At 34.8% G+C, this 13,882-nt stretch overlaps 1 protein-coding gene across 3 annotated transcripts; it reads right to left on the bottom strand.

Moving 5' to 3' along the window:
* Window positions 1–1,368: 1,368 nt before the first annotated feature.
* LOC131032898 (basic helix-loop-helix protein 79) lies at window positions 1,369–6,989 on the bottom strand. 3 transcript variants are annotated; one of them, XM_057963997.2, is made up of 9 exons: window positions 6,718–6,989; window positions 4,849–5,720; window positions 3,602–3,838; window positions 3,160–3,225; window positions 2,848–2,916; window positions 2,559–2,630; window positions 2,229–2,453; window positions 2,010–2,109; window positions 1,369–1,915 (listed from the first exon to the last, which is right to left on the bottom strand). In XM_057963997.2, the coding sequence occupies exons 2-9, from the start codon at window positions 5,629–5,631 to the stop codon at window positions 1,878–1,880; spliced, it is 1,590 nt and encodes a 529-aa protein (XP_057819980.2). In that variant the 5' UTR covers window positions 5,632–5,720; window positions 6,718–6,989; the 3' UTR covers window positions 1,369–1,877. The 3 variants fall into 3 exon arrangements, with proteins under 3 accessions (XP_057819980.2, XP_057819982.2, XP_057819981.2); XM_057963999.2 differs by lacking the exon at window positions 6,718–6,989 and adding an exon at window positions 6,199–6,632; XM_057963998.2 differs by lacking the exon at window positions 6,718–6,989 and adding an exon at window positions 5,902–6,143.
* Between the last annotated feature and the right edge of the window lie 6,893 nt (window positions 6,990–13,882).

Below are 13,882 nucleotides of genomic sequence, written 5' to 3'. Positions count from 1 at the left end.
GAAAGTAAACCACCACCCAAGAATTCCCTAGAGAATTCTAGATAAATGTCAAGTCATGACGAAAGATCCCTACACCCCATTTAGCAAGAAATAATAAATTTAATATTTAATCATCCCAAAAAAGAAGGATATAAGGACAATAAGAAATATTAAATTAGTTTTTTCCCCTTAAGTTTCTAATTAATCCATTAGAAAGAAAATGGGTTGTTTATCTAATCTAGATTGCTGCTTTCAAAGGGGATATGACAGGTTTTAGCTCATGTTTTCATTGTTATCGTTTGAGTAGTTTCATGTATTGCTTCTTTTTATTGGGTGCTTGAGATGGGGTTTAGATAGTGAGTATTTGTAGGTATTGTTATCCACTCCCCTTATAACATGGTCATGAAGGCTTTAGCATCAAATGTGACATTGAGCCAACAGGGAATGAGAAACTCCCACATAATTCATAATCAAGAGTCCCTTCTTTCCCTTATAAAAGAATGTTGCTAATTACTTGTACTCAATTCTGCATAATCTTTGTTGAAATGATTTTGGTTGATGTGTAATTTAAATTTATTTTCTAAATCATTTTAGGTTGCTCTATTTCTACTTTTAATCAATTTATCATTAGAAATTAATTATATATATTTTCAAATTTTAATAATTATTATTTTTTATATTTCTGATATATTAAAAAAGATTCCTGTATATATATATATATCCTAAAATTGATGTTTTCTAGTTACTCATTGATAAAGTTCTCATCCTCCAAAAAAAAAAATAAATCTTTACCCATATCCTTACACTTTCAGTGTCACTCCCAACAACCATCAAATAGTTAGAAAACAAAAAAATAGCTAGCCAATAGATTAAAGAGTAGGAACTCTTTTGCTTTTTTAGTTCCACATCAAAGAGGTAGTTAGAAAACAGAAAAGTAAAGTAAACAGAAAAGTAAAGTAGGAAGTCTTTTTCCTTTTTTAATTCCTGTTTCAATTGGTTGAAATAGAGATTTTCCATAAATAGTGAAGCAATAAAAAAGAGACGGGCACAAAATCTTTTTTCTGTGTTCTTTTCGTTTCTATAGAGCCTACTCCTTACCCTTTTTCTTATCGTCCAATAAAAATAATAGTAAAAACTACTTAAATTAGAAAAACTTACCCTTTTTCTTATCGTCCAATAAAAATAATAGTAAAAACTACTTAAATTAGAAAAACTTTAAAATATAAACCCTAATGGGCACATCCATAACCCACAAATTGATTGATTAAACTATATAATATTATTACGGTCTCCAAGCTTTTGCCGCCCATAAAAATTATTACTAGAAAATTTCCATTCAACTGAATAAAGATAACACTATGTACCAACAAACAGACAAGACTACTTGTATTAGCAAACATATCACAAATAGAAGCCATTTTTATAATACAAATACGTGGGCAAAAATGTTCGAAAATGAAATTAACTGTGCCCTTCAATACTGCCAAAGGCTAAACCCTTTCGATACAGCCAGAGAGATTTTATTTTTTTGAAAAATGGCCACTTATGCTTCTTATATTTCATAGTTGTACAATACTGAGCTTTACAGCATAGATAATCTGCTTTAAAGCTGGGAATGAGAATCCTAGAAAGAATGTGGCGAATCTGCCACCTCTAAATTTCTGAAATAGATGAGCTTACATATATGTACATTTCTGATTATACTAAGAATCAACCCTAGAATTACACAGTCAAAACCTTGGCTGCTATTCTCTCTTACATTGATAAATAGCATTATCCGTCAATTATAGAATTACAAAGAAGATTTTAGGATATAAATTAGCAAAGAATTATAAAACTTTATATGGAATTCGCCTCGCAAATCCCACTACTCCACATGAAAATCTCAATGCAGGGAATTATAACTCCATTTTCATGTGATTAATATCCAAATGCCCTGAAACAGTGAGGGAATTAATTAGTGATTAATGTTTTAAAACAATGCAAACTATATATATGGTAATGATTTAAGTTGTGATTGGTAGAGGTACCAGTGAGCCCTTGAGATGCAAATGGAGTCTGCCTTCCTTGAACTAAACCATTACTAAAAACATTTTGCAGCTCGGTATCCCAAGCAGAAGATGCATGTACCTGTCATCAGTTTGCAAATTGGTCAGTTACTGCTGCAGCAGGGCTGTGATTATCAATTGAGTTTCTTTATAATGTTGAAAGGAAATTGAAAATGATTTTATCAAGAAAATTGTCCTCACCTGGAAATTGGCATCCCCAAACATTTCTGCAGGAACAGATGGAGTAGTTGTCCTATGAAGCGAAGTTGTATCTGCTGAGCTTACAATTGCGGGTATATCGAATCCAGAGCATACTCCTGCTTGCAATGAAGCTTGTTGCTGCTGCATTGGGTGAAACTGAAGATAGGGTACCAAATCAGGAGACATTCCTCCCAAGGAAGGAAAGTTTGCACATGGAGGCATCATCTGCACAATATTTACAAAGCAAATCTTTAAGTTTTCTTCTTAAGGACACAGAAAAAGAAAAAGCTAAATTTGTCCCCCAAATCAGTGATGGGTTATTAGTATTACCTCTTTGGCAAAGAAGTTGTCAATATTCAACTCCAGCCTGGGATTAACAGCTGCTAGTTTCATTGATAGGAACTGTCATTATGTAATACACGACAAAAATCAGAAATGTGTTTTAAAAAAGATCAAATCCTGTGCAAACTATATATGGAAGCCCCGTGTAAAATTAATCACTTGTTTATTTCAGTGTATAGGTTTTCAACCTTTTGAAGAATTTTCTGAGTTTTTTTAAATCCCAAAGTATTTTTCATTTTCTATTTTACGAGTGCATATTATAGGGATTTTACAATACCTCTACTTGTCTTTGCAGAGATTGTACGTAGTTAATGATTTCGTCAAGCATTACAGCTTTGCCTGTAACCTGGAATGAATGCAACCCAAGGAAAAAATTACTAAATAACTGGAAAAGTCGTATATTTTTTATAAGCATTACAATATACAGACCCTTTGAAAGGTAATGCATTGTTAAAAGTTACTTTAGATGAGCATTTGCTACCTGTCAAAAAGTTTATTTAAAGCGATAGCTACCGTATTGGATAACAGAAAGGAGCAGAGGAGGGCACACGATAAAGTGTGGAATATAAAGAAAAGTCATACAACTTACTTTATTACAACCAGGCACCAAATCCTGCAAATATTTCATCCTTTCGCTAATCTTTTCTCTTCTGACCTGTACACAAAAACCTTTGAAGTCTTAGAAAAAGCTTACAAATCTCAATCATCATACATATGGGCAGATGCATTCACAGCACATATTTTAGGAAAACAAAACATTAAACAAAGGTGAAAAGTGGCAGGCACTCTAAAAGTAATTATACTTTTTCAGTATTGCGGAAACTTCTAAGTAAAATATTATCCACTAAGTCGTGACAGTAGTGCAACTCCAACAATTTTTCGAAACGCTGTTCGAAATCATTGTAATTCTGAAAACATGGGTTGTTGCCCTTTGCAAATATGATAAAAGGGGTAATATTTAGAAGCCTATGAATGCACTTGTTTTGAACATGATTGTTACGAAGGAAGCACGATTAGCGAAAAAGCCATACCCTTTCAGCTAAGCTATGGCTGTCAGTAGCCTGACCCCGTCTAGCTCGGACGTGAATGTAGTCCTGTTTCTGATTCTCAGAAGCCTTTGAATTTTCCTTTACAGACTTTTGTGTGGAATCTACTGAATTGTCACTGTTACTCTGCTCTGTTTTGCTCTTTCTTAAGTCCTCTTTTTCCTTTGCACCGCTGTCACCAGATTTAGTCCTTTTCTCTTTGGATTCTTCAGAATCTGCTGCCTGGATTGCATTTTGCCAAAAGAATAAAGTAAAATAGTGGACATTAAAGTGTTTAAAGGATAAAACCCTAGAAGAGCTAGTAAAATCTTAACATAGCCAATCCGTAAAAAATCTCAGGAAAGTTCAAAATGTGCAAAAATCGTTTACAAAATCTTTCAATTTTGAAAGTGAAGGAACAGATCCAAAGGACTGGAAGTCCAGAATGAAGATTTTCAAAATATATCCAAAAATCTTTACATAAGCACTGTATTTTATGGAAGATTTTTGTAAAAATCGTAGAAAAGGCATAAATTTCGGTCGAGGAACAAATCAAAGCAGGAAGCTCTCAGGTGGAAAATTGGTAGAGAATCTATGTTCAAAATATGTTAAGAACTTGCAATAACAAAGAGATTTTTGAGATGGCATTAAGAAATTTCTTCACAAACTATAAAAGCTCAGAAGTTTGTCTGAAGTTATCAAAATCATGAAAAACATTCAATACTTGCAAGATTTTGAATTAAAAGACCGAAAAGGAAGGAGTTGACTAAGGAAATGCCTGAGAACGGGAGAATCTTCAAGAAAGGCCTAATAGTAGATGCAAGTCTTTTCTCATATTTCTTGAAAACAGATCCTTTGTCTAAGCTATGGGACAGATCTCAACAAGAGCACGCCCAATTATCCTCTCAAATATGAGCGTTCCCTAACATTATGCAAATTGTTAAAGAAAAAGGAACCCTTCAATGGAAGAATGAAATCTCTTCACGAATTCTGTAGATCTCAATAACCTTAAAAAGTTTAAACCGTCAAATCCAAGGAACGAAACTTCACAAACGGCGAAGTTTTGACGAATTCTTGCAAAGAACTCGACAAATCTTCGCCAGGCCTAATCTTAAACGCCAAATTTTCTCTAAAATGCTTGCATTTCAGCTTTCAAGAGTCAATTTGGGCAAACAAATTTTACAATATCTCGCTGTATCATACACTAAAAACTGAAATATTTATTTTTCCAAACCTTAAAATACGAAGCATACCTTGATTTCCTGAGGCTTTGTTCTATCGTTTTTCCTCTTTCTGCCTCCATTATCCTTTGAAAATTTGCCGTTTCCTGCTATTATTTTCTCCGACGGGATTGATTCTTGGGCAACTGACGTCACTTTATCTGAAAATTGCTCGGCGCTTGCCGTCCTGCAAATCATCTTACTGACTTCTGAATCGTTCGAACAAGCCATCTGTTGTTCGTTCGAAATGCTCTCTGAACTGTTAGGCACCGCCTTTAGATAGGGTAACATTTGTCCATTACTTTCAAATGACGAGAATTTCGCTGCGTGCTCTACGAAGCTGGGGTCCGAATCAAACGGCGCCTTCAAACATGTAGCCGCAGTCACACCGCTGTTGTTTTCTTCCCCACTTTTAACCACACTGTTTGGCAGATTAGGCCAGCCATTCTGCAAGCTTAACGTATTTTTCATGGCAAACATCGGCGTGTCTCCCCGATTTGCCATCAGTAAATGCCCGCTCTGTTGTGCGAATTGCAGCCACTCCGGAACGGCGTCAGTAAACATGTCCGAAGAATTAAACTGACCGTTGATTTGCTCAGAGCTTGTCCAATTCAACGCATTAAGCCTGGCGCGTTGCCTGTCCAGTACGCTCGCGTCCATTGCGTTCATGCTGCCGTTGTTAGTATTATTGCTGCCGCTGTGGTTCTGCAACAATGTGTCTTCTGAATGCTGTTGCTGCTGCTGTTGCAAAGAGTAAAGCAAATGCTGGGAAGAAGAAGAGGAAGAAGAGCGGAGGCCGTTGGAAAATTGTTCCATGCAAACAAAAGAATCGTAGCTGAGAGGAGCCAGTTTGGAAGCAAATTCTTCAGCAAGAGCACTTCTCAACCCTTGAGATTTCTGCACCGCTGCAAACAGGAGGAAAAAGCGTAAATAAGCCTTGTGACTAACAACCTCAAATACAGGAAATAACTCGATTACGCAACAAATCTCTGTAATTAATCCTAAATTTACGAAATAACACCAAAATTTACAACAAAACACAGAAACTTTCAGCAAAACAGAGAAATTTAGGAAAATAACACTAACATCTCCGAGGTAAACTTTAAACATGAATCGCTCAAATTTTCAACGTAACTCTCAGATTGGCAAAAACTTCGAGCTCCATAAAGTAACTCAAAATTTGCATATTGCCTACAAGTGTTGCAAGATACCTTTACTTTTTGTAATTTATACTCAAATTGTCCACATTATCACTCAAATATGCAAGATAACTTCAAATGACACGAACTAACACTCAACTTTTCCAATCTAACTCTACAATTTGCAACTTAACACCAAAAATTTACAGACAGGCGCTGGCTAAAGGCGCATCTTTCCGCTTACGTCAAAAAAACGTCCAATCGAAACGTTCCGTGGAGAAAATAACTTCAACGTACAATATTCCCACGGTCTTCAGAAATTATTCCACTCGCAGCGTTTTCAAAGTTATTCCTCCGGTGTTTTGCAGATTTATCCCAACCTAAAGCCAACATTTGCGCTAAATCGCCAAAGAGAAAGTCTACAAAAACGGTTTGCTCATCTAGAAAAGGCAAATTCTCGCACGCCTAACCTTAAATTTGCTAAATTTTCCCTACGCCTTTAAGCGATTCAGCAGCCTAGCACCATAAAAGACAATATCTGCTCTGCAAGCAAAGAATTATGATGACAGGGCCACAAAACTGACTCCACTCCTCACTTCTCACACCTTATTGTTGAGATCTTTCAATGCACACATAACAACAGTTGTACAAACAGAACAATGCAAATGTGCAGAGAATGCGTTTCTTTTACAGGGCAATCCCTCAGTGGCAGGGATAAAGAAAAACTAATTCTAGCCTTAAAACATAAGCACGAACATCTCACCTTACAATTTCTACAATATCGGTTGTGTACATTCGCTACATCCAAATTTCCTGCAATCCTTTTCGTGTTTGAGTATTTTTTGCTGGTGCTGATGGTGTCAGTCTATCTGATATTGAAAAAACAAGACAGACAGACATACACACGAACGAAATGAATGAATAAACAAGCAAGCAAGAGCAAGCAATGAAAGCTGACCCCTTCTAGCTTTATAAATCGCGCTGAAATTTCACCTCCATCCGAATTAGTAATAATATTTCTTCTGATGGCAGTGAAAGCTAAAATCCACAACCGCAATGCCCGGGGAGGGAAGTTAAAGTTCGATGTCTGCCGGGTTTTTTTTCACGTCCCGTCACATACAGAAAAATCTCGTTGCGGCGAAAGGAGTAATCGGGTCCAATGAATTTTTACCGTACATTTAGTTTATGGCGGTTAAAATGGTGGACCGTCTCAATGCTTTTGATCACATTGTGTGAATTGTTTATTTTGAAAAGCCTATAAGGTTGGGCTATGATACTTAATTTACAAAAAATAAAAATAAAAATTATCAAATACTCATTCAAGGCAATTGTTTTTGATTAAGGAAAAACAAGTTTTTAAGGACCAGAAATCCTTTACAAGACAGGTTTTAGAAGGACTTGCAACCCGAACCGAAAGATAAGCTTGAAAGTCCATTCAAAGAAACAGAACACAAAAGAGACTCAGCACAACCAACCAAAAGAAGGGGAACAACAAATACCCCCACCAAAAACCAACATGCTGCAAAAGAACTAGCAGCCCTAACCCAACTAGGAAGGATCGCGAGTTTGTCCTACCCTTGTGAGATCGAAGGGTCATATCAAAAGAGGACTCGGACAATTTAGATTTTTTACTTTTAACAGTTATCCATCCCTCCTCAACCCTAGCAGCAACCTTTTGCCAAGAGGAAGGATCAAGGCAATTGTTACATTTGGGGATTTTATTTCTATTATTAAAGGATTGTTTTTTCTAAAAACTTATTATATTTGAAATTTTTATTTTGTTTTAATTTTTGAAAGTAGTTAAATGTAAATTTTATTCTAGTTTTTAAATTGAATATAGATTTCATTTCTATTTTTTTTATTAAAACAATAGAAATAAAATTACTTAATTTCTTTCTTTGAAGAAAATTGTGACAAGTAAAAGATCTCATCTTTCACTTTAAAGAAAATTGATCACAAGAAATATATTAACTTCAACAACTTATGATAACATCACACATTCTTGCAAACAAAGATATAGTTGAAAATTAATAAAATGGTAACAAAGAAAAACAAAAATACAAATCATTTTTGTAGTTTTAAAAAGTCTTATCTTCTTTCTTATAGATAACATTGAAATTTTGGTTACCTTTTTTTCTTCTACAAAAATAAATAAGTGTTGGGGTACATTGTACCACTCAATTACTTATAATAATAAGTTTTTAAGTATATATTACTAATTATAAGGTATAGGAATTTAGGACATTTTATTTTTTGTGATAGTCTTTTAGATACATGTTGTCTTTGTTTGCCATACAAATTTATGTCGTTGTGTAATTATCTTTAATTTTTTTGTGGTATGTATTAAGAATAGATGTGATATGTTTTTTTTTTAAATGTGCACATCTACCTTAAAGGAAGACAGGGAAACAAAGGTACACATCTAACTTAAAGAAGAGAGAGGCAAAAAAAAACGTGCACAACTAACTTAAAGCAAAGAGAGAGAGGGGGAGAGATATTAGAGATACTTTTTTGTTGTTGAAGATTTGAACCTAGCACCAACTAAGTGCTTACAATGACATTGTTGTCAATAAGTCATTTAGGTGCGTACTTTTTTTAGAGGTATTAATCTTAAAGATAAAAATATTTTCTAAAGTTTGTAACAAGACATTTTTTTAGACTAATGTCCTCCTCCATTAGAAGATTTTAATGTAAACTTCAATTGTGGACTTGTTGATGTGACTATCCACTTTCAAGGTATCCAAATACTTCCACAAAGAAACTATCAATTCTCAACATGAACTTTCAAATCCTTCTATTAAAGATACCAAAAAAAAATGAAATTTGGAAAAAATGCATTTTTTACTTGTTCGTATTAAACCATCTCAATGAATTAAGACATGTGACTAACTTGCTAAGATTGTTGTTTAACAAGTATTTAGATACATAGGGGAAGAGTACCATTAGCCATTATAGCTAGCTTGTGCACCCTAAGCTCCTAAATAGTAGATCGAATTTAGATGGTGATATTTGGTTGCCTTCATATACCACCACAAAATTTGCACACTTAATCCAATACTTATGCACAAATGCCCCAATAATAATGTGCTATTAGTACCAATAAAGTTGCACAAATTATCTAATTACTAACTTTTTCCATCTTTGGGTATACCATTGGGCACTTATTGGGCCACTAGATGATGTTTTAGTGGGCATTTAATCAGCAAAATCCAATGAGTGATAATTAGAACATGGGTGGCGACTAGGTAAGTGTTTGGGTACATAGCACCACTCAATTAATTATTTTAATAACTTTGTAAGTATATATTAATAATTATAAGGTATAAGAATTTAAGACACTTTAGTTTTGCAATAATCTTTTAGATAATAATGTCTTTGTCTTCCATACAAATTTATGTTTTTGTGCATTTATCTTTTAATTTTTTGTGGTATGTGTTAATAATAGATATGATATGGTTTTTTCAAAATGTGCACATTTAACTCAAAGGGAGAGAGGAAAACAAAGGTACACATCAAATTGAAAGAAGAGAGAGAGGGAGGGAAAAAAATATGCGTGCAACTAACTTAACGGAGGGAGAGGGGGACATTAGAGATATTTTTTTTGTTGTAGAAGATTTGAACCTAACACCAACTAAGTGCTTACAATGACATATTTGTCAATAAGCCATTTCAGTGGATACATTTTAAATAAAGAAATATTTGTCAACATATTTGTCAAGAATCCATATACTTCCACAAAGAAATTGCTCATTGTAAATATGAAGCTTCAAAACCTTCTATTTAAGAACACACCAAATGAAAAAAAGAAAAAAAGATAAAGATAAAAGACAGTTTTAATGTCTTTGTATTAAACCATCTCAATTAATTAAGATATATGCTTAACTTGCTAAGATTGTTGTTAACAAGTATTTAGATACATAGGAGAAGGGTACCAATAGTCATTATAGCCAACTCTGTGCACCCTAAGCTCCTAAATGGTACATCACATTTTGATGACGATTTTTTTGTTGTCTTCATATGTGACTTAAGTGCTTATAGCTATTGTTTTGGCTGTGGGGTAGTTATGACGAACGTTGTGGGATTCGTTATGCATGCAAGGGTAAAAAAATTATCATTTTGAGTTAGTTTCCCATACATATTCCCTATTGCCCCATTAATTGTTTGCTTTTACCACCACAAAATTTGCACACTTGATCCAATACTTATGCACAAATGCCCCAATAATCTTGTGCTATTGGTACCAATAAAGTTGCACAATTGGTCTAATTACTAACTTTTTCCAGCTATTGGGTATACCAATGGTCAGTTATTGGCCCACTTGATGATGTTTTAGTGGGCCTTTTAGTTAGCGAAATTAAATGACGGTAATTGGAATAGGGGTGGCGATTAGGCCCCTTCTCCTAATACAATATTGGAGTTGTTTTCAATTGTCTTGATTCTTAAATTGGGGTATAAATATAAATATAATTTGAATTCTACTATTTTTTCAATAGACTTTTGGTCTATTGCTAAATGATTTACAAAGACCCTACGAGGGATCAAGATTTATTAGTGCAAAGGTTTGACATTTTAAAAGAATGAGATCATAAATGGACCCTTGGTTTGCTAGTGAAGCTGAATGGTTCTTATCATAAGTGATGAGCCTCGTGCTTTTGGGTAGCAAATATGAATTTGTAGATGAAGACCACTCCATCAAAAGCTTGGTCTAGTGGTGGAGTTGAATGGTTCTTATCATAGGGGATGAGGCTTGCTCTTCTCGATAGAAAAAGATGAAGATCACTCCATCAAAAAATTAAAGGACGAGAACAAGGTCATGTTCCAAACAAATTTGGTGGAGTAGATATTCCTCAATACTTTGACACTAAACAAATCATTGATAGTAATGAACTACACAAATATTGTAAATATTATTAATAATTTTTCAATATTGTAATCATTTAAAATGAACTTCTAGGTAGCAAAAATGACATTGTGGGTGAAGATCACTCCATCAAAAGGTTGATCTAATAGTGAGGCTGAATGGTTCTTATCATAAGGGATGAGGCTCATGCTTCTTAGTAGAAAAAGATGAAGATCACTCCATCAAAAAATTAAAGAATGAACAAATTTGATGGAGCAGATATTCCTCAATACTTCAACACTAAACAAATCATTGATACTAATGAACTACACAAATATTGTAAATATTATTTTTTATTTTTCATAATTCTAACCATTTAAAATTCTATAATTTTCTTTTTTAAAATATAATTTTAATTTATCATTGTGAATCACATTGTATAATTCGCTATTAAAACAGCAACAAAATGAGACAGTTTAACATAATTTATTTTCAAATTAAGCACTAAACTTTATCCACATAAAAAATTGCAGTATAATATAGATGGCCGGAATTTTTTTACTATTTATCAATTATAAAAAACCTTATCTTAATCCGGTGGACCAAACTTATATAGCACATGTTTAATTCGCAACATTAGGGTTCCCCGAGAAGAATAGGATCTACAAGCGGAATTATAATATGCAATAAACTTATATTAAACATCGTTTTGAATTCCCATGTAAATTAAAATAATCAACACAATTCTATGTGTTCTTTTTTTTCCCTCTTTCATGTCATTCTGAAGTCAACAGAAAATATTGACCCGTTAGTCCGTTCTAACAGACCGTAGTGACGGAAAGCTTGTTCGGGGAAAATTAGAAAATCAAATGGCGCGACAAGCGTGACGTGAAATTTACTTTTGGAAGCAAAACTATGGACCGGACCGTCAAATGATGGGCACTACAGAAAGTTGTCGTATCACGAAAACTGAGGGCGAACTGGCTGACAGAACTTCTGAGTCCCGTTACGGAGAAAAATTGGAGAGGTTTTTTTTTGGTTTTTTTTTTTCTGTTGTGTGTTTTAATGCGGGTATGGAAATGGATAAAAATTGTTGGGCAGAGAGCCTGGCAGAGGATTGGTGGGGCCCAGAGCACTACATGTGACATGACCCATCGGGTACCGGTCCCCCGCCTTAGCGTGATCGCAGCCGTTAGATGCGCCGGTCCCCACCCACGTGGCCCTCTCCAGTTGGAAAGACATTCTCATCTCTGACACTCTGTCGACTTACATGCCACCCAACCCACGAGGACGCAGCCAATAGGAGGCCGCTATTGGGAATAAACTTGCCACGTGGGATGCCACTGGGCAAGGGAGTTAAATGTGCAGCAGAGTGAGTGATGCACATCAGCACGTCGCGGCAGAATCAACGTCGCAGCGACCCCATTTGACGGGTTGCTGCGAACCTTCGCTTTTCTTGTCGCCCTGCCAATCACAGTCTGCATTTAACCTCTGCCAAACCCGAAAATACAACGCTGCCCACCGGATAAATACCTATGTCCGACTCTCATTTATTCTATTTGGAGACGAAAATGATATGGGAGCTTATCAGCATCATAGCTTTGCTAAATCTATGTGGCATAATAATTTTGGTTTTTAATTAGGGTATAAACATTAGTTGGGGGCATAATTTCAGATATAAAAGTTTATATAGAAGACGGTTATTAGAATATGCTAATTAAAAGTTCAGTAAAAAATTATTTAAATGGGTTTAATCTTGGGGAAATTACATAGTTGGGATATAGAAGAAGGGGTCTAGTTACGGTTATTAGAACATTTTAATTAAAGGTTCAGTAAAAAATCATTTAAATGGGCTTAATCTTGGGGGAAACTTCATGGTTGCGATATAATTGCAGTTAAAAATTTATGTAGGGGAAGGGGCTCGATAATTGTTCATTGAAACATGCTGATTAAAAAGTCTACTAAAAAATCATCTAAGTGGGTTTAACCTTGGGGGAAACTCCATGGTTAAGCGTGCTTGACTTGGGATTTAATTTTTGTTAAAAATTTACATTGGGGAAAGGGTCCAATAATTGTTCATTGGAACATGCTAATTAACTAGTCTACTAAAAAATCATCTAAGTGGGTTTAACCTTGGGGGAAACTCCAAGGTTAAGTGTGTTTGGATTAGGATTTAATTTCAGTTAAAAATTTACATAGGGGATGGGGTCCGATAATTGTTCATTGGAACATACTATTAAACTAGTCTACTAAAAAGTCATCTAAGTGGGCTTAACTTTGGGGAAACTCCATGGTTTAGCACGCTTGATTTGGAATAGTATTGTGATGGTTGACCTCCTAGAAAGGCCCAACGCTTCACCTTTGGAGTATCACCTAGATGCAATGAGTGCTAAGTGTACCATTCATTTTCATGAGAGATGGGCTCTTATGGACCGCACTACTCTTGAAACACGAGTCAAATGAGTTTGACTCAAAAACTACACAATTGAATCTTGATAGCAATATCATAAAAAATCATCTACGAGGATAATAGTCACCCATTTGTATGCTCGATAGTTGATAAAAAAGTTACTATTGAGAAGAATTCTACGACTTTATTGGTACCCACAACACATGATTAATGGTTCATTTGTGCATAAGTATCGAATCAATTGTGCAAATTTTGTGGTGGTCAAAGTGACCAATGCAATAGAGAATATGTAGCGGACATCACCTCGAAATGATCACTTTTTGACCCTTTCACCCATAATGAATCCTCATGCATTTGTCACAACCACCCTGAAACAATAGCTATGAGCTCTTTAATTGCATATGAAGAAAACAAAAAAAGAAATCATCACTAATGGGCCTTTTAGGTCAAAGTGAATGCGGCAATAGAGAATATGTATCGGACATCAGCTCAAAATGACCACTTTTTGACCCTTGCACACACAATGAATCCTCTCACATTCATCGCAACCACCGAGAAGTCGAAACAATAGCTATGAGCTCTTAAATTGCAAACAAAGAAAACAAAGAAAAAACCATCAAAATCCAAATTACTAATTAAGAACTTAGGATGCGTAAAGTTAGTTGTTATGAACATTTT

Source organism: Cryptomeria japonica, chromosome 4 (assembly GCF_030272615.1).
Source record: "Cryptomeria japonica chromosome 4, Sugi_1.0, whole genome shotgun sequence".
NCBI classification, from domain to species: Eukaryota; Viridiplantae; Streptophyta; class Pinopsida; order Cupressales; family Cupressaceae; genus Cryptomeria; species Cryptomeria japonica.
The sequence above is the reverse complement of the archived record's forward strand: the minus strand, read 5'-3'. Positions and strand labels throughout refer to the sequence as shown.